A 21359-nucleotide genomic window follows, 5' to 3' on the forward strand; every position below is an offset into this window, starting at 1 on the left:
TGAGTGGAACTGCTGCTGGGAGTCTGTGGGGGCAACTGGAGGATGAGTAACCACCCCAAGGGCAGGTGACGCCGGCATAGGGCGTCTGAGGTTCCGGGGATCCCTGGAGATGGCTGACGGGGTGGTGGGCCCTGCACTTAGGTGCCAGGCTGCAAGCTCACCCCACTTGGCTCCTGAGACTGCTGGCGCCTGCTATAAAGGAGGGACGGAGCCTCCCAGCCTTCTGGCTCCCAGGCTGCAGCCTCCACAGCCTGTTTCTGCCCAGGGAAACTGACCAAAACACACACTCACACCTTCCTGACCCCGTGCTTAGAGCTATGTCATGGGAACATGGACCATGGATGTGACCCCACAACATAAACACAAACTCTCACTTAGAAATGCACATTTATTCCTCCTGACCCCAAACAGACCCACACATAAGCCCACTTGCACCTAAACACACACAGACTCAGGCATAGGCCCATAGTCACCACAAGGACACAGGTCCTTTCCACACACACAGGGAAGAGGGGTGGTAAAAGCTTCCAAGTAAGGAGGGAAGTGGTGGATGGATGAATGAACGAATGAATGAATGTGCAAGATGCGTATTCTGTGTGTGTGTGTGTGTGTGCGCACACACACACTGCTATGGATATATTATTGTGGATACATTGTGTGACCTGTATAGAAGGAATATAGAAACAATAAATCCACCTCTGGAGGTCAAGGCAGGCCAGACCCCACCCCACCCCCAGCAAGGGGGGTGCTGAGAAGGGGGTTACCTTCTTCCCTGCACAATCTCTCCCTCCCCAGTCTCTCTATGGTGAGGTTCCTGTAACTCAGGCAGCCTGGTCCAGGCACCCTGTGCCACCTTTCTAATTCTAAAGCGGAATTAGGAGAGCAGAGCCTCCCCATTAGGAATGCAGAGCCTCTCCATTCTCTATCCTGGAGCTGCTGGAGAGTGTGAGTTTAACAAGTTTTTTAGCAGGGTCCCCATTCCCAGAAAGACCCCCCTCCCCAAGAGTCTGGTGAGTCCTTTGTGCCTGGAGAGAGGGGAGAAGGGGTTCTGACACATGCTGAGGGGGGCAAAGGTCACAGGTGAGGGAGGAGGAGGGCACACACTGGGGCCAGCCAGTGGAGAGCCCCCCAGGCTAAGATGAGGTTGACCCCACCGCCAAGAGAGGGCAGGCCGGGGGCGAGTTTGAGGGCTGGGTTTATTTTATTGTATTTTGCCTCTAGCTCTGGGCCCAGACACTCTTTCCCCAGGGAGACAAAAGGCCTGCAGTTGTGGCGTCCTGCCCCGCTGGGAGGGCGTTTCGCCCCCAGGACTCAGTGTCCTGAGGCTGGGGCTACTGGTCACTGTGGCCATCACAAGCAGAACCGTGGACCTCTGGTCACCCCACCCCCACTCCCAATCATCTAATTGTAGCGTCCCCCCAATCCACCTGTGAAAGAGCTTAGAGTTGATGCACCCAGAACAGGCTCCCTCCCCTTTCACCTCCACCTCTTTGGACCCCCAGATCCTCAGCACTTGGCAGCCGGGCAGTCCCCAGGACACATACACCTGCTGAAAAGGGGTTCAGGATTTTGGCCGGAGGATTGCAAGAAGAAGAGGGGTTCGGGACCTGGCAGGGGAGGAAAAAAAATGTCCTTAACACTTGGCAGACCCCCTTTTCCAAGCGGGAGACCCAGATACCGTGACTCTGGGCTTCCTAGAGTTGCCAAAAGAGCAAGAACCCGACACCAGGGCTCTGACGTTATTACACCCAGATAATCGTAATCGCTCCTTTGAAGTCACCCCAGGCCATGCTCCTGGGAGCCCCACTCGCGGAACTTCAGTGTGTAAGACGAGAAAGAAGACGTGAAATACAGAGGCTCTGACCCTGGGCGGCCGGAGAAAAGACGAGAGAATCCAGAGAGGCGCCGGACCGGAGGCAGTCATTCCCATAGAGCCCGGCCGCGGCGCGGAGAGCGGTCGCGGGCGACCCAAGGTCTGGGGACTCAGTGGATCCAGCCCATTCATCAAAGGAAGACACTTGGACAAAGTTGGCCTCACTCCCCTTCGTCCCCAGTCCCTAGCTCCCTGGGCTCTGCTCTCTCTGTTTTCACGGGCAGTTCAAATTTTCCCCCAAAACGAGGTCGAGCCGAGGACTAGAAAAGGGGAAAATATATATATATTCGTTGCCGATTTCTTTTCGTTATTGGTCCTGCGCTCCCTTCCGCCCAGGCCATCCTTCCCTCCTCATGAATAAAAGAAAAGTCCGGACCTATCAGATCTCGTTCACCGCCTCCTCCTCCCCCTCCTCCTCCGCCGCCGCTGCAGTTGAGCACTTTTGCACAACTTACCCAGCTCATCCCCCGAGCCCCCTCACTCTCCACTTCTCTTCCCCAACCGGGTCACCCCCTGTCGCCTTCCCCTCACATCCCGAAACCTGAGGAGGCCCCTTCTTCCTTCCCCAAGTCTCCTGGGGGCGGCGTGGCGAGAGCTGGTGCGCAGGGCGTAGCTAGTGTGTTCTGCAGAGAGAAGGCGTGGAGAAAAGGGAGGGAGCCAGAGCGAAAGAATAAATATATAAATAAATACGAAAAAGAAATCCACTCGGCCGTCTCGGCTCAGAAACTTTGGCCCCGAGCGAGACAGCGCGTGGCTCGCCAGTCCGAGGCCCGCCCACCCCCCATTCCGGCCGCGTCCCCCCCAGGCCCCTGCAGAGCCCGGCCTAGTCTCCCGCTTCTGCGGGGTACATCAGTCCGCACAACTCCTCTCCGAGCCCAGCCGGCAGAGGCGGACTTGGGGTTGGAGTGTTTGTTTGTTTGAACTTCCTCGTCGCCACCTTCCCTCCTCCCCCCCACCTAGGCCCCCACCTCACCCCCCTCCCCAGCTTTTGGACGGGTTTGACTGCAGTGGGGGCTGGGGGGTGGGGGTAGGGAGTGTGTGTGGAGGGGAGGAGAAAGAGGTTTAAAAAAAGAAAAAGAAGAAGGAAAGAAAGAGATCGCAGCAGGGGCGAAAAGAGCGGACAGGGAAGGGATTCTTGCCGACTCTGGATTCGTCCCCTGCCAGCTGCGCAAGAATGGCGGCCCTTCCCGGCACAGTCCCGAGAATGATGCGGCCGGCTCCGGGGCAGAACTATCCCCGCACCGGGTTTCCTCTGGAAGGTAAGAGCGCCCAGGCTTGCCTCGCCTCCACCCTCTGCCAGGAACTCGAGGTCCATGGAGGGGTGGCAGTCTCCAAGGGGGGTTGTCGGCGCCCTCAGCGGCAGTGGGATCCCCTTCCCTTCTGTGTCCAAGGACCGACGCGGGACTCAGGAAGTTTCTGGGACGGACACTCGTCCCGTCCTGCGTGGATCTCACTGACCCGCGGCCTCCACTTCACAGGTCACCAGTCGCTGGCCTTTACCCGCGGGTTGGAACTCCTTCCTGGTAGATTTTTGCCTCCTAGTAAATTTCATGCCTTTCTACTATTTTCAGATACTTTTCTTCCTTGATAGTTTTTCAGCGCTCGGGGCTCGCTGGCTATCGTCTCTCTGCCCTTGTTTTGAATTGTTCTCTCCACCCCTGGCGTGGTCTTCCAATCCCTTTTACTTCGAAATACCTACCATGTGTGATACTTTGTATGTCTAAACTAGGAAGACTGTCGTTTCTTCCAAAGCGACACTCAAATACTCCTGCTTTTCGGCCTGGAAACAAGTAAATTCGAAATAATAAATAGTAACGATTTTTTTCCCCAAAAAAACTTTTTACTTGGGCTTTCGCACTCTGAAAATCTCCGGGGAGAGAACCTCGAAACGGCGAGAGGTCACGGGCAACGTGGAAACGCCAGAAACGTGTTAATTTTGTAACTGTCCCTTTTCTAAACCTCCAGCGCCCGGGGAGACGGGAGAGGACCGGCGGGCAACGGGTTCCCGGCTGGGGAAAGGGCTAGGGGCGTTTTCTGTTCTGTTTTCTTTTTAAACTAGTGAAAGGCCTTGGACCTGTCACGGAAGGATCATTTGCCTTCTGGGGTTAGGTAGCCCAGGGTGTTGGAGAGAAGCAGAGATTTGTGCTACTTTTCTTTTTTTAATTACTCTTCTTGTAGTTGCCTGAGCCCCTGGTGCGTGAGGAAGGGGAGAGCAGGAGGGGAGGGGGCGGGCAGGCAGCCTGCGATCCGAGGAGGGGGGCCCCTTGGGCAGCGAGACGGCGCCGGGTCCCTGAATTAGACAGAGGCCAAGAGAGCGGCTCCGTGATCAAGTGCGCGCGAGCAGCCACGCAGGCGGGAGAGCGCGCAAGCCCGGGGATTTGCCGTGGCACTCTCCTGTAGCGAATGCAAGTAAAGCAGGCGGCTGAGGACGCGCGCGGATTAGAACAATATTTGCCCAACATGACGCAGAATACTGAGGAGAGCCGAGTGCCGGTCGCTAAAGAGGCTCTTGAATATAAAGTTGGGCGCTCAAGAGCTCTCGAGCGCTAATGGCATATCCCGCCACGGAGACCGAGTGACTCTGACTTGGCAACGCATGATTTCTGATTAAATCCGAGGGTGGCTTCAGACACCTACTTTTACAAAGAGTGGTGGGGGGACCAGGAGAGTGAGGGAGGGGACGGCAGGAATAGCTCAGCAGCCAAGCCTCCTCTTGCCTCCTCCCTTCCAATTACACCGCGGGCTCCCAACACTCCGGCGGCTGTGAAATCGTTCTAATCTTCCAGATCTCCGCAGCCGCTGAGTCCCCAAATTGGGGGGATCGAGGCCGGATTAATGCGCCGGGTGTCCCTCAACCTTCTGTGAAGAAATTGTGTAGACTTTGCATTAAGCGACTGGAGTGTCTCTCCTCCCCAGCGCACGTAAGGAGTGCCTGTCTTCCAGGTTCCCAAAGTCACACACATGCGACTGTGGCCCATCTGCAAGCCAGTGTCTCAGAGCCTGCAGGGACAGTCAATGCATTTCTGAGACCAAGTAAAGTATTTGATGTAGGAGAGGAGTCGCAGACAGTCCCAAAATTATCCCAAAACGAAATTAGGACTTTGAGAGTGATTAGAAACAAGGGGAGTCCCCCAAGGTATAACCAGGTACCCCCAGAGGCAGTGGCCAGGAGCATCATGGCATCTGTCCCTAGCCTGTGCCTCAGCTGTTCTGCCATAAGTAGCACAGCTCTACCGCTGAAGGCAGAGCCGTGAGTGCCAGCTATCAACCAGTCCTTTCTAGCCCCCAATAAAATGGCTCAGTCTTGACAACTAGGATTGTGGAACTGACCAGATGGGCCACAGGTCACAGACTATCAGTCTCTCTGGGAGGCGAGTGGCCCAAGTGTGGCCTAGGAGATAGAGAGCCATTGGTACCAAGATCTCTAAAGCTCTGCCAGCTCTGCTCTCTGGCCTCTGTCTCTCTTGCCCCCCTTTGCAGGAGCATTCAGATCCTCCAGGTGTACCCTCACTCCTCCTACTGGGGCAGACGTTTGGGGACACAGTCTGGGAAGGGACTGTTGCCCCCAGGACCTCTCTCTCCCTCTCTGTAGAACCCTCCTTCAGAGTCATGACACTTGTTTTCCAAACCACGGCACCTCCGGATGTTAGGATGTCAGAGAGTCACTCTCCCACTCAAACAAAATTGGAGTCAGGGGTGTACTCAGCATCCCTCCCCATCTTCATCCTATGCTTCTCTCCTTTCTCATCTCCTCTCCCTTCTCCAGTGTCCACCCCACTTGGCCAAGGCCGGGTCAATCAGCTTGGAGGGGTCTTCATCAACGGGCGACCCCTGCCTAACCACATCCGCCACAAGATAGTGGAGATGGCCCACCATGGCATCCGGCCCTGTGTCATCTCTCGCCAGCTGCGTGTCTCCCACGGCTGTGTCTCCAAGATTCTCTGCAGATACCAGGAGACTGGGTCCATCCGGCCTGGGGCCATTGGCGGCAGCAAGCCCAGAGTGAGTGTCTTTGCCACAGAGGCCAGCCCCTAGCTTTCCCATGGTCTGGGGATCTTGGCTGTGGGCCCTCTTACTGCTCTGTGTCACCAGGATAGTATGACACCCACAGAAAGTACAGCAGGACAGTGTCCCCTACTCCCAGATAGCTACCCATTATTTTCCCATTATTTGAATTTCTCAGAGATGAGGGTAATACGGTCTAGCTTGTCCAAGACTTAGGCCATGAGCCTTCCCGGGCTGTCCCAACATCTGTACCCAAATCCTTAACACCTTCTGAGATTAGGGGAAATCTCTCAGTCTGGGTAAGCAGTGAGAGAAGGCTCTTGAGATTCCAATTAGGTTTTATTTTACTTATCCCTGCCCCCCACCACCAGCTCTCTTCCTAGGAGCCAGGAACATGTTTCTTGAAAGCATAAAGCCAATTTCTTAGGGGGCGGGGGCATAGCGACCTGAGCCACCAGCCTGGCCTGGGGCTCTTGGGAGGTTGATATTAAAAGTATCTCCCTCCTCCCATCCCATCTTTCCACTCCTGCTCTCCCACCTCCACCTCTGAAGCAGGTGGCGACTCCGGATGTGGAGAAAAAGATCGAGGAATACAAGAGGGAAAACCCAGGCATGTTCAGCTGGGAGATCCGGGACCGGCTGCTGAAGGATGGGCACTGTGACCGCAGCACTGTGCCCTCAGGTGAGAAGGCAGCTGGGCCGGCGGGGACTGCCAGGAGCCCGGCCAGGGGGCTGGAGCTGGAAGAGGGAGAAGAGGAGAGGGTGGCTGACAGGGAACTCGGAAAGAAGTTGGAAGGAAAAGGGACCGAGAAGGCAAAGAGAGTTAGGGCATGAAAATTATTCAAAACAGAAAGAAAGAAGATGAACAGAAAGAAGCGGGAAAGCAAAAGAAAGTTAGGACCAAGGGGGAGGAAGGAGAGAAAGACAGGCAGCTAGGCAGGCAAGCAGACAGAAAGGGGTGAAAGTTAACCTAGAAGGGGGCGGCGCCTGTGGTTCAGCGGGTAGGGCGCCGGTCCCATATGCCGGAGGTGGCGGGTTCAAACCCAGCCCCGGCCAAAAAAAAAAAAAGTTAACCTAGAAGTTCAGATGGTGAGACAGGTGCCCTGGGAGCTTTCGCCAAGAAATGGCCCAAATAGATAGGTCTGTCCCAGGGGGGTTCATGTCTAGGGGCTTATCTGGACATTCGCCATTTCTGTCATCATTTCTGTTCTGTTGCTACGAACAGCCACCAGTGGGTCCCACAGTTGGAGGCCCCAAGCCACACTGCCTGTAAGAGGAAAAGGGACCTGGCATGTGTGTGTGTGTGTGTGTGTGTGCGCGTGTACGTGTGTGTGACGTGCACTCAGGCACCCAGAGCCAGGATGCACACCTGCATGCCACAGGGCTGGGGGGACTTCAGGGAGCCCCGGGGCAGCTGGAGTACGTGGTGGTGCAAGGTTGTGTGCAGGGGTGCTCTGGGGGGCATCTCGGCCAAGTCTTGCCCCGGTGCCCCAGGTGGGAGCCAGGCCTCCGGAACTGGGTGTCTGAACTTGAGGAGGTGTAAAGACCTAAAAATGCCTCTGCGGGGGAGGAGGGACGAATGAAGGAGCAGGGGGCTTCCCGACTTTCCCCTAGGGCCCCGGGCCATCGCTCTCTGGCTGCCCCGACCCAACGACTTATATTCCTCTTTTGCTTTTGAATTTCTGAGGTTTAGTGAGTTCGATTAGCCGCGTGCTCAGAATCAAGTTCGGGAAGAAAGAGGAGGATGAGGAAGCCGACAAGAAGGAAGATGACGGTGAGAAGAAAGCCAAACACAGCATTGACGGCATCCTGGGCGACAAAGGTAGGGCTGCCCCGGGCTGCGACGCCGGAGTCCGCGGGTCTCCGCGCTGCAGGTGTGGGCCAGCGGTTCGCTCCTGCCTCCAGAGAAAGGCGGCCAGAGTCTAGAGGAAGGACCCGCAGGCCACTGGGCAGCGGGGAGCCTTTCTGGTGTTACGGACAGCGCCCCTGGGTGTGCGCCCCGCCGGGGTGGGTGGGGACCCGCGCGTCCTTTGCACTACAGAGCCGCCGCCGGCGCCAAGCTGCGCGTCCCTGAGAAGCGGGGCTGCGGGGCAGTGTGCGGCGGCAGTGTCACCCCTGCGCTGCACCTGGTCTACCGGAGTACTCCGGAGCGGGTGTTTTCTCCCGAGCTGGCGTTTTGGCTTCTCATCCCGGCGTTGATCAATTATTTATAGGAAACTTGGGCAAGGGGGGCGGAGGGCCACGGCAAGAGGAGCCAGCCCTCGGCTCCCTAAATGAATTTGTTAACCAGACCCGCACATGCTCCCTAAACGGTCCCTTGAAACCCATCCTGACAGTTGACTGACCGCTGCAATCAATAAAAATTAGCGAGGGCCTACGTCTGACAGCCCCACGTTGCCAGGGCGAGCCGGGGGAACGAGGGTGGGCCGCCGGGGCGGGGGTCGAGGCCAAGTTCTCAGTTGCCCCAGGTTGTAGGATCCCAGTGGGGGAGAGATTCGGACCCCACACACCCTCTGCCCATCCTTAGCTCAGCTTCTGTATGGTGGGTGCGACCCGACTCTGAGCCCAGCCCCCAGCTTTTCGCAGGGATCAACTAAGGAAGGCATTTATCTTTCTTGCCTCTGCACGGAGAAAGGGGATTGCTTTTGGTTTGGGGGAGAGAGGGGGAAGTTTCCAGAGAAGGAAGGGAAAGTTCTTCCTCATTACCCCTCCCCCTGCAGTTCTCCTTGGAAATTGTAAGTATTAAGTGGCAACTGGGTGAGTGATAGAAGTGGAAGACATAAAGTCCCAAAGACTGGGGGGGTGTGAAGAAGAGGCCCCCCAAACACCAGCCGACTGAGAGAAGTGGAAAGACAGTGGCATGGGAACCTGGAAAACCACAGCTCTGCAAAAAGTGGCATTAGTGCCCTGGAAACTGGAAGCTTGGTAAAGAGCACATTCTGGCCCAGTCTTCTTCCAGAGGTTTCTCCCGGGACCTCCTCCTCCTAGCTCAGGTCTCTCTGGAATTCTTAGTAGTCCCTTTCAACCTTGAAGATGAACTTCACAGACAAAGCCCTCTTCCAAAGACAACTCTGAATCCACGCCCAGCCCCCACCCATCTGTTCCAAGGGGGAAGGATTTGGGGGCCCAGCAACCCAGTGTGAGAATAGGCCAGAGCTGGGGAAGGGGTGGGCTATTGACATTCAGGGCCTGGAGTGGATGGAGCTGGAGTCCCGAGAAGGACAAAAGGGCAGTGAAGAAAGGGGTCGAGCTGCGCCTGGCACCCTGCTGTGCCGGGCCTGCCAAAGGGCCTCCGTCTGCAGAGGGAGGGAACCCTGCCCTGCCATGCTGCCCTCTGGCTTGACAAGTCAGCCCAGAGCCCTGGGACACCTGGGCTCCTTTTAGTTCCTGTTGGAAAGAGACAAGTTGGACTTTCGGAGGGAGATACATAGAACTTAATCTTTCCCGGTGAATACTTAGGAGACATTTCTTTTGAGAGTTACCCCAGGGAGAAGTGGAAGGTGGTTTGATTTTATTTGGAGAGATTTTTAAATGTGTGTGTATGGTGCAGGTATGTCTAATTCTATCGGTGAGGAAACACAAATAGGTAAGTTTCCTCAGAAAAAGGGAAAGGAAGAAGATGGAAAGATTATGTGCTTTGGGGGATCCCTCTGTCTCCAGGGAGTTCAGGGCTTCCAGTGCAGGCCTGGGCTCACAAAACCAGCTGGCAGGCAGCTTCGTTGCATGGAGGTTTTTCCTGAAGCAGAACCAGGAAGCGCCAAGTCTCAAAGGGTTTAAAGAGCAGCCTGTCCAGATTGGGGAGGCTCAGAACACAGGTGTTGAGTCTGCAGAGGAGTGGGAGAAATGAAATGATCTCATGCCGTGGGCCTGGTGTCTAGAATGTCCCTGTAGTTTTTAGAGTGACAGTGGGCACATTGGGCATTATGATTGTGTACTAGATGGACCTGTAAGCACCAACTTCTCTCCGCATGACTCCTGCCCATAGGGCTTTTGAATCTGAAGGCACTGGTGGATTGTACATCTGTGCAAGTGGGCTTTGGTGTGAGGGTCCCGTGCGATTGTAAACGGGTGTGAAGGGGCAGTATGATGGGACAGGAGAGAGGGTTGTCTGTCCCTCGGTCGGCAAAAGAGAGCATTTTCCAATTTGGGTGCCTCAGCCAGTCCACAGGCATCTCAGTGAATTTCTCTTCTCTCTCCGGGGACCCAGACACTAGTTTCATGGCCAAGTTAATGGTGGAAAAACCTACCAACCTCTACCCCAGCTACTCAGGTCTGCAGAGGCAGAGATGCCCCATGGCCAGAACAGGGGGAAGTGTGCTCACCCACAACTTTATTTTGGCTTCTTGCTCTTGAAAAATGCTTTCTGGGGGGGGGGGGAGAGAGTTGCCCTGCTCGTGGCGGGGAGCCGCCAAAGAAGGGGTTTAAGAGCTCTCCTCTTTAAGCACTAAAGAGAGATTCCTCCCTGAGTCCGTTTCTTCCTATCGTCCGCTTGGCATTTAATAATGTTAAGACTTATTAGAGCTGGTAATGAAAACTGGGACTGCTGAATAGGAAACTGTGTTGGAGAGGGGTGTAATAGCTTCCAGGCATGGTAAGAAACTATTTATCCGCAATCAGTCCTCACTCTCAGAGTTTGAAGCACAAACGTTAAGTTGAAGGGTTTTAAAGCAGATTAAATTGAGCTTTTATTTCTATGCACTTTCATCTCTGAACAGCTCACTCCTGCTCCCCTTGGGCTGATATTCATGAGGCTGTTCGTATTTTTTTTTCTTTCTTTTTTTTTGCTCTTATCCTTGTTAAGACTGAGTTATTAGGATTGTTGGTTGTGAGAATTCTCAGACTGCTGCCGACAGGGGCTCCGGCCATGTTCCACTCATCTGGAGAGTGGAGTGCCCAGTCCTATGCCCCCATGAACTTACACTCTTTCCTTTTCGCCTCTTTTTCTAAGGATCAGGGGATAGACAAGGCAGGGACCCAACAGAGAGAGGATTTGAAGAGAGGGGAAAGGAAAAGATTCTCCCAGAATCTCAGCCCTGAGAGATTCCTGTGGGGAATTTGATAGGGGGTTGCAAAGGGTCGAACCATTCCTCTGCAGGAGCTAAGGGAGTAAGTGTGAAGAAATAAGTAATAATATAAACAATGATAAAGCAATGACAAGCAATGAGATCGGCAAAACCTCAAGCACCTGACAATGCACACATTTAAGCCAAAACTGATCAGATCAGACATGGGGTTCCAGTTGGTCTCTAGGGTAGAAAGCCCAGTGGGGTACAATTAATATGAAAGGGGGGGAGTTACAAGATAAGAAGAAGAGGCGAAGGATATGGTGTTATCCTCCAGGGGGAGAAAACCCCGTAGGGTGGCAGAGTCCCTAGGGAGATTTTGCAGACACCATGGGTCTGAAAGACATGGGGTGGAGGAGGAAGTGTGTGAAGCAGAGTTCTTTTTCTTTGCATTTTTCCATATTTATGTTTTAAAGCAACAAACTTACAGGTGTGGAGTGGGAAAGGACGGGGCAGGATCGGAAAGGAGGGGAGAGCCTGAAGTGTCGGTTTTAGACACTTGTAAAAAGAGGTGGGAAACAATTTAATTTGGCAGCGGCGATAGCAGCTAATGCGGTTTTCGGTCGTTTGCTACACTGGAGGAAGCTGTTTTGATTGTGTGTACAAGGACCTGCCAAATTTAATTAGGCTCCGGGGGAGCGAATGAATAGGGGAAGGGGGGCGCCGCTCTGCTCAGCCCACACCGTTTTGGGGCTTCACACCTGGAAGGGGCATTGTTTACCGGATCGGCGAGAACGGGGAAGGGGTGGGGGTAGAGAGGGAGAGGGGCCTGGGAAGAGGGTGCATGGGAGGGGACGAAGATAGTCCATTTATCGGGAAACAATCTGCATTGATTTAAACCAACAAGTTCCCTCCTCTGTAAATGTGTATTTAGAGAAAGGTAATTGACACTCCACCAAATCAAAGGATTACCCCGGGTTGGCAATCTAATCAAACAGAGTCCAGGCGGGATTTGAGGCTGTTCAGAGTGGGATCAGCTTCGCATAATGGGGGCTTGGAGGAAGATGGGAGGGTGTCAGGCAATTCCCCGGCTTTAGGCAGCCTTCGGTGGTGGATATTCAGTGAGACCAGAGGGAGAGAGGGAGGGGGCGCGGGAGGCTGGGCTGGCCTGGGCGGTGGGGGATGGGGCGAGCGGAGAGGGGACACTCAGGGCGGAGGGGGCTCCCGTCGAGGGGGCGAGCCCACACTGGGCTGACAAGACTCCCCCTTTCTTCCCTCCGTTCCCCCCAACCAAAGAAGAGAGAGGGGGAGGAGGGAGCTGAGACTAACGAAGAACAACAATGAGCAGATAACTATTACAAAGGCAAACACCGGCGCTCGCGCGCACGCAGCCCCGGAACCCGCGGTAAATAAACAAAGTCGGCAAACTGTTTGCCAGATAAACTCCTGCCTAAATCGAGTGTGACGGGGAAGGAGAGAAGAGACAGAAGGAGATAAGGTTGGAGGGGGAATGAACGAGCATAATCTAATAGAAGACATTTAGAAAACAAACTTTAAACAAGGGAGAACAGGCGAGCGGAGGGTAATTATCCGCCCTAGCAAGCGGGGGAAGCGGTCCCAGGGCTGGAAGGAGGTGCGGGGGGACTGGGGGCCTCCGGCAGAGCCGTGTGTTAGAGGGTGGGGTGCCTATGGGACTCTGCGGGGGAACCAGGAGAGGATCCCAGGGCGCGCCAGGAAAGGGGCTTGGCTTGCAGATGGAGGTTCCCGCGCTGTCCTCCTCCCCAACGCAGGCGCGTCCAAACCGGGTGGGGTCCCCCGCCGCGAGGGCGCGCGGGTTTGCGTGCACCTCAGGGCACGCACCGCCACATGCCGGCTGTTTCAAGGCGTTTGTACCTAAAAGACTAGTGTGCACGGCGCAGCGGTTAAAGGAATTAGATATTTACCAGTTTGAAATAAGCCTGGCTAAGAAGAAGAGAGAAGAGAGACATTGAAAAGATGAGACTGGGGGAAGACTTCAAACGAATTCATCATTTGGAATGGTAGAGGGGAGATTTACCAGACAGTATTGGGAAGTTATTTAGATATTAATAACACATTTTCCTGAGGCGCGACCACGGCAGCCATCTGCGCTGCTCTCGGAGCTATTTGGCTTGGTAAAATATGGGCGTCTCAAATGTTGGGAAGAGATAACGCAATCGGGCTAACCCTGGTCCTAAGACTGCGACTGCATCGCAGCATTAAACCCGGATTAACCCCCCCACTCCCGCCGCCCCTCCCCTTTCACAGCTTTCCAAATTTTCAGTGGAATTTATATGGAAGGATTTAAAAGCACACATAACAGTAGCCCTAAAGCAGTAAGGTGATTATTTGGCCTTTTTTTTTTTTAATGTGTCTTTCTGAAAATGATAGTTGTCACACACTACATTATATATAAATACTATACAAAAACATATTTTTATATAGTGAGAAAGAGCTGAGCAAATGAGATTTCCTTCCAGGTTCTCTTTCTGGAGTTGTGTTTTGACATCATACTATATCATTACCAACAAAGTTGATGAAGCTTTATTCTGTATTGCCGGGTAAGGGTCCCTGAGGATATAATCATGGAATGCACCAGGTCCTGGGTCTGGCCCTGGAAGCTCACAGTCTAAGGCTAGCAGAACTAAGAGCCCAGAAAAGACAATGCCTGGTGAGGGGAAAGGTTCCTGTACTGAGGAGACACCCCAAAGGAAAGGTTCCCTAGAGGCTCTGGGGCCTTGAAGACCCCAAGGGGAGACACATTCCAGGAATTCCAGAAAAGTAGCTCTTCTCCCCCTCCCACTCCAGGCTAATGGCGTAATTAGGAAATGCAATTGAGTATAAGGGTAAGAGGTGATTGGAAGATTGGGATGCCCCCTCAGTTTTTGCTGTAGAGGCTTCTCTCATCTTTGCCCCTTCCCCCAATTCTGGCTGAAAGAGGAAAAGGTGGAAATGGGGTCAGGCTTTCTGACCTGCTCTGGAGCTATCCACCCGGCTGGGGTCGGGCAGGGGGAGGGAGGGAACTCGCCTTCCCAAATCGAATCAAGGCAGAACGGTGACCTAAGGGGGAAACTTCGCCATTAGTAGATAGATCTCTCCAAAACTTCAAAGTGGGGTGGAGGAGAGTGAGGCAGGGAATGAGTCCAGAGAGCACAGGGGGGACTACCAGCCAGCCAGCGAAGGGTAGAGGCCTGGAGGAGGAAGAGAAGGGGTCGAGGGCAAAGGGGAGGTGGGGGCCAAAGGAAGGGGTGAGGGGAAAGGGATGAGAAAGGAGGGAGGTCGGCTGCACTTGGAACTACATCCCCTGGGGAGAGGAAAAGAGTCTGGGGGAAGCAATCTCCGGAGGGGTGAGATGAGGTTGTATGCGCCTGCAGTCCAGCTAGGAAGAGGCTCCGAGGGCATTTCAGGGTGCTTCAGGAGCACGGGGCACGCTCATCGCTGGGCAGCTGAGCAGAGTGAGGGTGTGTTGTAAGGGGCAGCGGAGCTGGCTGCCTATGAATTGGCCCAATTCCCCCCACCCCCGAGTTGCGGTTCAGCTGATGGATCTCTCCATGACTTGGTGGCTGGGGTATTGGAGGTGCGTTGGTCTTGCGCCCCAGTGGACATTAAGGGAGGACTGGGAAGAGGCAGCAGAGACAGAGAGTCACAGAGGTGGCACCAGAAAGAGAGGAGGAGAGCGTCAGCTGAGACAGCGCAAGAAAATTCAGAGTGAGAAGGAGCCACCAGCTCTGTCATAGAGTTTGAGGTCGGAGAGAAACGCGGAGGGGCCAAGGGAGGCGCTTAGCAGCAGGAGAAAGACGAAGAGACGCACAGTCACCGAAAGGCTGCCCCAGGGACGGGCAGATCAGGAGAGACAGCGGGACCTGATCACAGAGCCCGTGGGAGAGCGCGGGCGGACAGGGCCAGGGCGCAAAGCCGGGCGGCGGCGAGGGAAGGCGGGAGGCGGGAGGGCCACTGCCGCCCTTTTGATCCTCCGCGGCTTCCCCTTATCAGAAGCGCTTTCGGTGACACTGGCACAAAGGCAGTTCATCATATTACAACGCGTCCCGGCGGCTCGCTGCGATCCCGTCGCTTAATTAGAGGCGAGCGAGCTGGGCCGGCGGGGCGGGAGGGAGGCCGACCCCCAGGCGGGGGCCCCAGCCCCGCACTCCGACCCGGGGCGCTGGGAAGGGGCCAGCCCGCCCGGCTGGCGGTGTCCGGACTTGGAGTTAGAGGGGCGGGGAACCCTGGTTCGGAGGACGCTAAACAAACAGGCCGGCCGGGGTATCACTGCCCCGAGAGTAAAGCTTGCCGCCTTCCGGTTTAGCAGCTGCGGCTTCTAACTTCTTGTCTTTGCGACGGGATGGCACGCAGGCCACTATCCACACTCATACTTCACACTTTACACGCTGCAGGCTGGAGGGCACGAGAGGGTGAGGTAACAACCCAGGGCCAGCTGAAGGCTTTGTGTTGCTGCGGGCCCAGTTCGCCCCCACCAATTCCTTGTGACTGAGCTTTCAATTCCCTCCGCCGACTGCCCAACTCTCCCGATCGCCCTCTTGACACAGGTGAGCGAGGCTGGAAGAATCCGGGAGAACCACAGTGCGCTGTGGTAAGGGTTCTAGTATCCACTTGGCCCCCCAACTCGCTAGCGATGTAATGGTGGATAACTCAACCTCTCCGGGCCTCAGTTTCCTCCAACGAAAAAACAGAGAATTAGATTAAGATAAGGTTCTTATCCTTTAGGAGGGAGATCCTGGACCCCCTTGGGAATAGGATAAAATCCAAAGAAGCAAACTAACAAAACAAAAAATTCTACATACTGTGCTATACAGGGGTATTTGGGCTTCTAGTAGCTAAACCCCACCACCAGAGCCTTACTTGGTACTTCTTCACGACTCCACTGTTCTCTAGGGAGCATGTGATTCCTGGATCAGAGAGCCCAAAATGAGGAGATGGGGGGTGCACTGAGAGCCTGCCCTCTGTGGGGCCCTTGCTGCCTCCTCCTTTCTCCAAAACAGAGGCAAGGAAATCACCCTGCCCTCCCCCCTACCCCCCCCCAAAAAGCGGTGGTTGAAAGGGTCCTTTCTAGAGCATTTATATGCAGAGATAAGCACTCATGCCCTGCTCTTCTTTCCCTGGACCACCAAAAAAGGAAATTTTCCTCTGGGAGGTAAATGCGTGTGTGAATTTCTTTATTCACTGTGCAAAAATTTTGTTGTGCACCTATTAGGCGCCACCTATTGTGTTACATGCTGGGAACAAAAGCTCCCTCCCCTCGAGGAGTTCTGAGCCAGGTGCTGGAGACAGAAAATAAACAAGGCCACCGAGAAACAATGCCCACCTGGATCTCCTTGCGAACCTGCCTCCTAGCAGAGACGCCTGTGTAGGTGGTGTGTGGCTGGTGTGTGTGTCTGTATGTGTGTGCAGGTTCGTGTGTTAGCACAACTGTAGGCAGTGTGTGTTTGGGGGCTGGGGCTGAAATCGGCAGATTCCCAGATGACCTCTGAAGTAGCAGGCCTTGGCCCTACCAGGGCCTCGGTTGTGCGGAAACTTCCAGAGAGAGGCAGAGGGAGGAGGGCCCAGCCACCGGACTCTTTGAGCCTCTGGCCTTCACTGCAGTCTTTGTCTGACATGAGCCTCTGGCCTTTGCTGCAGTCATTGATATGCCTAAACAGACTGAAGAGCAAAAAGCCCCCCCCCCAAAAAAAGAAAAACAACACACCCATACACACGGGACAGAAAAATGGGTGTGGTGATGGCGAGAAGTAGTTTGAAAAACACCACCTTAAACTTTTCTGGGGACCTTTCGGTGGGACCCTGGCTCTGCAGCCCCAGCAGAGCAGGCAGCGGCCTTTCTCCAGGGTCAAATCTCAGAGCAGGCCACAGGTGGAGGACAGCCAGGGCTGCTGGTTTGAATTGAGAGTCTTTCAGGAACTGGAGATGGAGCGAGGGCAGCATTCAGAGAAGTTTTGTGGGGGTGTATGTGTGTTTGGGAGGTGCGCTGCGTATGCTTTTGTGTGGAGACTTGGGGATCAAGTCCCCTGGTTCCTGGAAACTTGTCTTAAAAAGTCCTCCCCGGCTGCATAGACTCAAAAATCACACTTCAGGAGTTGGCAGGGGTCAGGAGTTCCAAGGAAGCTTCTGGAGCCCTCTTGTTGCTAGTGGACCCCTACAGAAGCTCCCACATCTCCCGCACTTTTGTAACCACCAGATGCAACTCCCACCGCTGGTGGGCGGAGCTGCACGGGATGGGACCGCGCTTTCCAGCCCCAAGCCCAGACTGTGACTTGGTAGTAAGGCCCCTCCCGCAATCTTCATCCTTACAGTATTCCCTCTCGCCTGGATTTCTTGAGCTCGAATTCACTCTTCCCAAGGTCCAAAATTCTGGGAGAAAAAGGAAATTCCGAAGGTGAGGGAGAAGGAGGAGCAGCTGAAGGAACCCTTTCCTTCAGCTTTTGACACCCCTGCCCAGTGTCCCATCCTCCATTCTCCTCCCTCCTACTGCCCGCAAATGCCCAGGTGCAAAATGCCTGCCCCTTCCCACTTTGGCGATGGGGTGGGGGATGGTGGTGGTGTCTGAATTATTGCCGAATTCCAGCATTTGTGGGGTTTGTTGGAGATGCTATAGGTGAACTAAGAAAAGAGACTCTGGAACTTTCTTTAATAAATGGAACTGAAGCTCCCTCCTTCCAAGGGGTCGCATGGCGTTTGGTTGGGACTTCCCCTTCTAGGGCGGTACAGGCGACACCTAAAGGTTCAGCCGGTGCCCTCAGCCGCTCGCCACAGATAACCTCTACAAACGGCCCTTCGCCCCCGCCTCGGTCCCCGCTCCCCAGAGAGCCTTTTTCCCTCCGCTGAGCTGTGGGTTTGAATCCCGGTGCGCATACGCGGGCGTGGAGCCTTGCGTCAGCTACTTCCTGAGCCCGGGCCTCAGTTTCCCCCATCTGATGAGTGGGGCTAAGAGCCCCTCCCGGCCTCCTGGGCAGGGGGAAATTAGGGCCGGGAAAGCTGTTAGGAAACCGGCCACGGGCCCCAGGCGCGGGAGGGGGAGGCCCCCGGGGCTCCTCCTCCCCGCCGCCCTCTCCCCGCCGTCCCCGCTCGCGCCTCAATGGCCACTTTAGGAATACAAACAACTTTAGAAATAAAGTAACCAAACCCCCGAAAGGGGCTTTGAAGGGGCGAATGCCTGGTGGCGCTTTACTATGGTGTGGGCCGAGGCCGGGGACTTAATCCCGCTTTCATTTCCACCGACGGCCGCGGGGGAAGCGCTCCGGGCCTCCCGGCCCCTCAGGAGGCTGATTAGGCCACAAAGAGCCCCCATTATCCCGAGAAGAAAACCGGGGGGCGGCGCGGTGCAGGGGGAGCGGCCCGCCCGCGCCCGGGCTATTGACTTAGTGATGAAGTCAAGAGCCAGCACGCCGGGAGCCCGGGCGGGGGAGGGGCGGGGCCGGGGCGGGGCGACTCGCGCGGGGAGGGGCCGGGGACCGAACAAAACACGGCGCACAAAACCCACAACAAAACCCGCGCTCCTGGCGAGGGGAAGCCAGGCCTGGTGGAGAGCCTGGTCTGCAGCGCTTCTGCTGGGTCAGCTGTCCCCACTGCCTGGACTCGGTGGCTCCTTTGTGGGGTGAGCAAAGGAGAAAGTTACAGCCCTTGCAGCAGTCGCATCTGTCATCTGTCACTAAGTGCTGAGTGGCTTGAGCACGCAGCTCTGCCTCTCAGGACTCGCCTTCCTCCTTTAGGAGCCTTTAGGAGCTGGGTACACAAGTCTTGGAGAGTTACCCCAGCCATGGCAGCCTGCAGATCTGCAAACAGTGAGGCCTAGTGGGAGGGGCCCCTCCCCTGAGATGCTATCTCAGAAGGAGGTGCCTGAACTGCAGACAGAGGGGAACAGGGTGTGCAAGGAGAAAGAAGAGCTGGATAGTGAAAGGTCTGGGTGACTTTGAGCGACATACTCTGAGCGCCTCAGTGTTCTCTTCTGCAAAATGGGCCCATGGATGACAACCTCAAAATACACTGGGAAGAGTAAAGACACAAAGAGCACCAGGCAAATTGGGTGACTGGATAAATGTTACCCCCCCAGTCCGCTCCTGCCCCCTCTTCTCCTCCAAGGCCTCTTTCAACGTAGAGGCCACTCTGCTATGATTGTGAAATAACCAGTCTTGAGATAAATGGGACGGTAAAGCCATCCATAAGTGATCACCAAATCTGGGTGGGGCGGGTGCTCAGCCAGGCACAAGTGAAGAATATCTTTCTTATTGAAAATTTGAGACAGGAGAAATAAGTGGGCTTTGGGGCAACTCCTCACCCAGTGGAAAGGAGTGAGGAAAGAGGGCAGAAACCCACGGAGCCAGTCCTTGTGCCAGCAGACATTGTTCCTTATGTGGAGGGACTTTCCTCCCCAGGTGGCTTCTGTCCTCTCCCAGGCAGAGGCTGGGCAGCCTTAGTTGGCAGGGTGGGGAGGTTGGGGTGAGTACTATCATGTGACTGAAACAGACTTCCAGGGTCCTCCCCCCACTGGCCCCAAATCACATCCTTTCCCCAACCAGAGCTGTCCCCCCACCCTGACATCCCCTAGAAATGGGGGAGGGTAGGCCTTGACTAAATTAACTTGGAAGTGCACTGAAGGCATGTGGGCTCTTCATCCCTTCATTGGAGAGCTGTTTATTAAGCCCCTGGTTTGTGTGGCCTGTGCTGGGGAGGATATCCCAGAGGGCAGGCCATATGGACTCATCCAAGGCTGAAATAAGGAGTTGGAATTTATTCTCTTTCAATGAGAAGTCATGGAGGGGGTTTCAGAAGGGGAGGGCGATGGGCTACACAGGGTGTGTACTGGGAGGTTGTGGTGAGACCAGCTAAGAGGTCAGTGCTGTGGCATAGGAGCCACAGTAAGAGGAGACAAGCCCGGGAGAGGGCTGCCCTGTCTGGAGATAGAGAGACTGCAGGAGGCAGCCCCAGCCGAGACTCCTCCACACCTGATGCTCAGGTGTGATAAGGCCACAACTGGCTTCTAGATCCTTTCAAGAGACCTTGGAATTCCTTTCCAGGCTGAGATTACAAAGGGTGGAGTATCAGATGTGAACAGGCCTTAGAGGTCATCTGGCCATTTTACAGATGGAAAAGCTGAGGTCCAGAGGGAGTGAATCCAAAGGAGAAAAAAAGTCACTCTGGTCTGCTGTCAGTTGCACTGGTAGAGGAGCAAAATAAACTGGTGGCAGTCTTGCTTCCAGGAATTATTGATAGGAAGGCGTGGAGTGAGGACAACCATGGGAGATTTGGTCCTTTCCTAGCCCTGCAGTCAGTCCATCACCCTCTGTATTTAATTCAATACAGGCTTTACAGTTCATTTCACAGAGGGAGAAACTGAGGCACAGAGAGTGGGTCAGCCCACGGAAGTAGGGGGAGGAGAGTTCTCTCCTAATACGGTCTGTAGGACCCGATGCCTTTACCCCAAGGGGCCTGAAGGGCACCAATCCAGCTGCTCTTCTTGCCTCATCTGGATAATTGCAGCCCCTCCCCCATTTTTGTGCACCCCAGATCCTCAGGCCCAGAGGACACTGTGGCTCAAGCTAGTGCCCTCTACTATCAGCCTCACTCCCAGCGCTGATGAGCACCTGCCGGGATCTTGAGAACCGCTAGATGCCACAAACTTGCTCCTCTGAAGGGTCGGTCTATTCATCATCCTGGGAAAAATCCTTTCAACAGCAAGGGAAAATAAAGCCCAGGGGGAAAATAATCACAGATTGTGGCTGGGGTTAGAATCCAGATCCTCATGTAAATGGTCCCATGCAGAGGCCCTAGCCTTAGTTAGCACTAACTGCTGTGTAATTCTGGATGAGCCACTTCATTTCTCTGGTTCTCCATTCCTTTGTCTGTGCAGTGGCAAGGCAGGACCAGCCTACTGGTTTTCAAACTGTCCCATGGGGACTTGGGATTCTGAGCAGAAACTCTGGGGGTGATCCTTTGAGCTCTGATACTGTGGGCAGGTATGCTTTGATGGGGTAGAAGTGGACAGCCAGCCTTGTTCCCCATTGATAGATGAAACTCCAGTGAAGCAGGGCTTTGTTCCAGGGAAGGGCAGGGACCCCACTCTCATCCAAGGCTACTCTAGAGGAGGGTGACAAGAGAAGCTCTGCAACTCCTAGAATCAGAGCCCCCAGGCTGGGGTCATTAGTCTTCAGAGATAAAGTGATATTGCTTATCTGGTGACAAACGATTCCCCTCCTCTTTTATTGCCCTGATTAGGGAACTTTCTCTCCCAGCTGGGAGGTCTCTTTGGAAGAACAGGCAGACCTAGTCTCCAGACACTGGTGTCTGCCTCTAGAGTTCCTGACCAGCTAGCTATGTGACCAGAGGAGACAGTTGTCCTTTCTATGTTTCTGGAGGGTGGGGTGGTGCTGGTGGAGTGGCTGGGTTGCAATGACTTCCTTGGATGGTGCTGGAAAGAAGATTCAATGCAGAATATGGAACATTTAAAG

At 54.7% G+C, this 21359-nt stretch overlaps 1 protein-coding gene across 4 annotated transcripts in view; it reads left to right on the forward strand.

Annotated features, from left to right (window-relative positions):
• Positions 1-2948: 2948 nt before the first annotated feature.
• The window catches only part of PAX7 (paired box 7), a 102182-nt gene continuing 83771 nt past the window's right edge, over positions 2949-21359 (forward strand). Inside the window, exons 1-4 of one of the 4 annotated variants that reach the window (XM_053576629.1) lie at positions 2949-3132; positions 5640-5875; positions 6431-6560; positions 7566-7700. In XM_053576629.1, coding sequence (XP_053432604.1) covers positions 3048-3132; positions 5640-5875; positions 6431-6560; positions 7566-7700 — 586 coding nt within the window. In that variant the 5' untranslated portion in view covers positions 2949-3047. The remainder of the gene's footprint in view (positions 3133-5639; positions 5876-6430; positions 6561-7565; positions 7701-21359) is intronic. The other 3 variants (XM_053576631.1, XM_053576630.1, XM_053576632.1) reach the window with 3 other exon arrangements.

This window comes from Nycticebus coucang, chromosome 22, assembly GCF_027406575.1.
Source record: "Nycticebus coucang isolate mNycCou1 chromosome 22, mNycCou1.pri, whole genome shotgun sequence".
Lineage (NCBI taxonomy): Eukaryota > Metazoa > Chordata > Mammalia > Primates > Lorisidae > Nycticebus > Nycticebus coucang.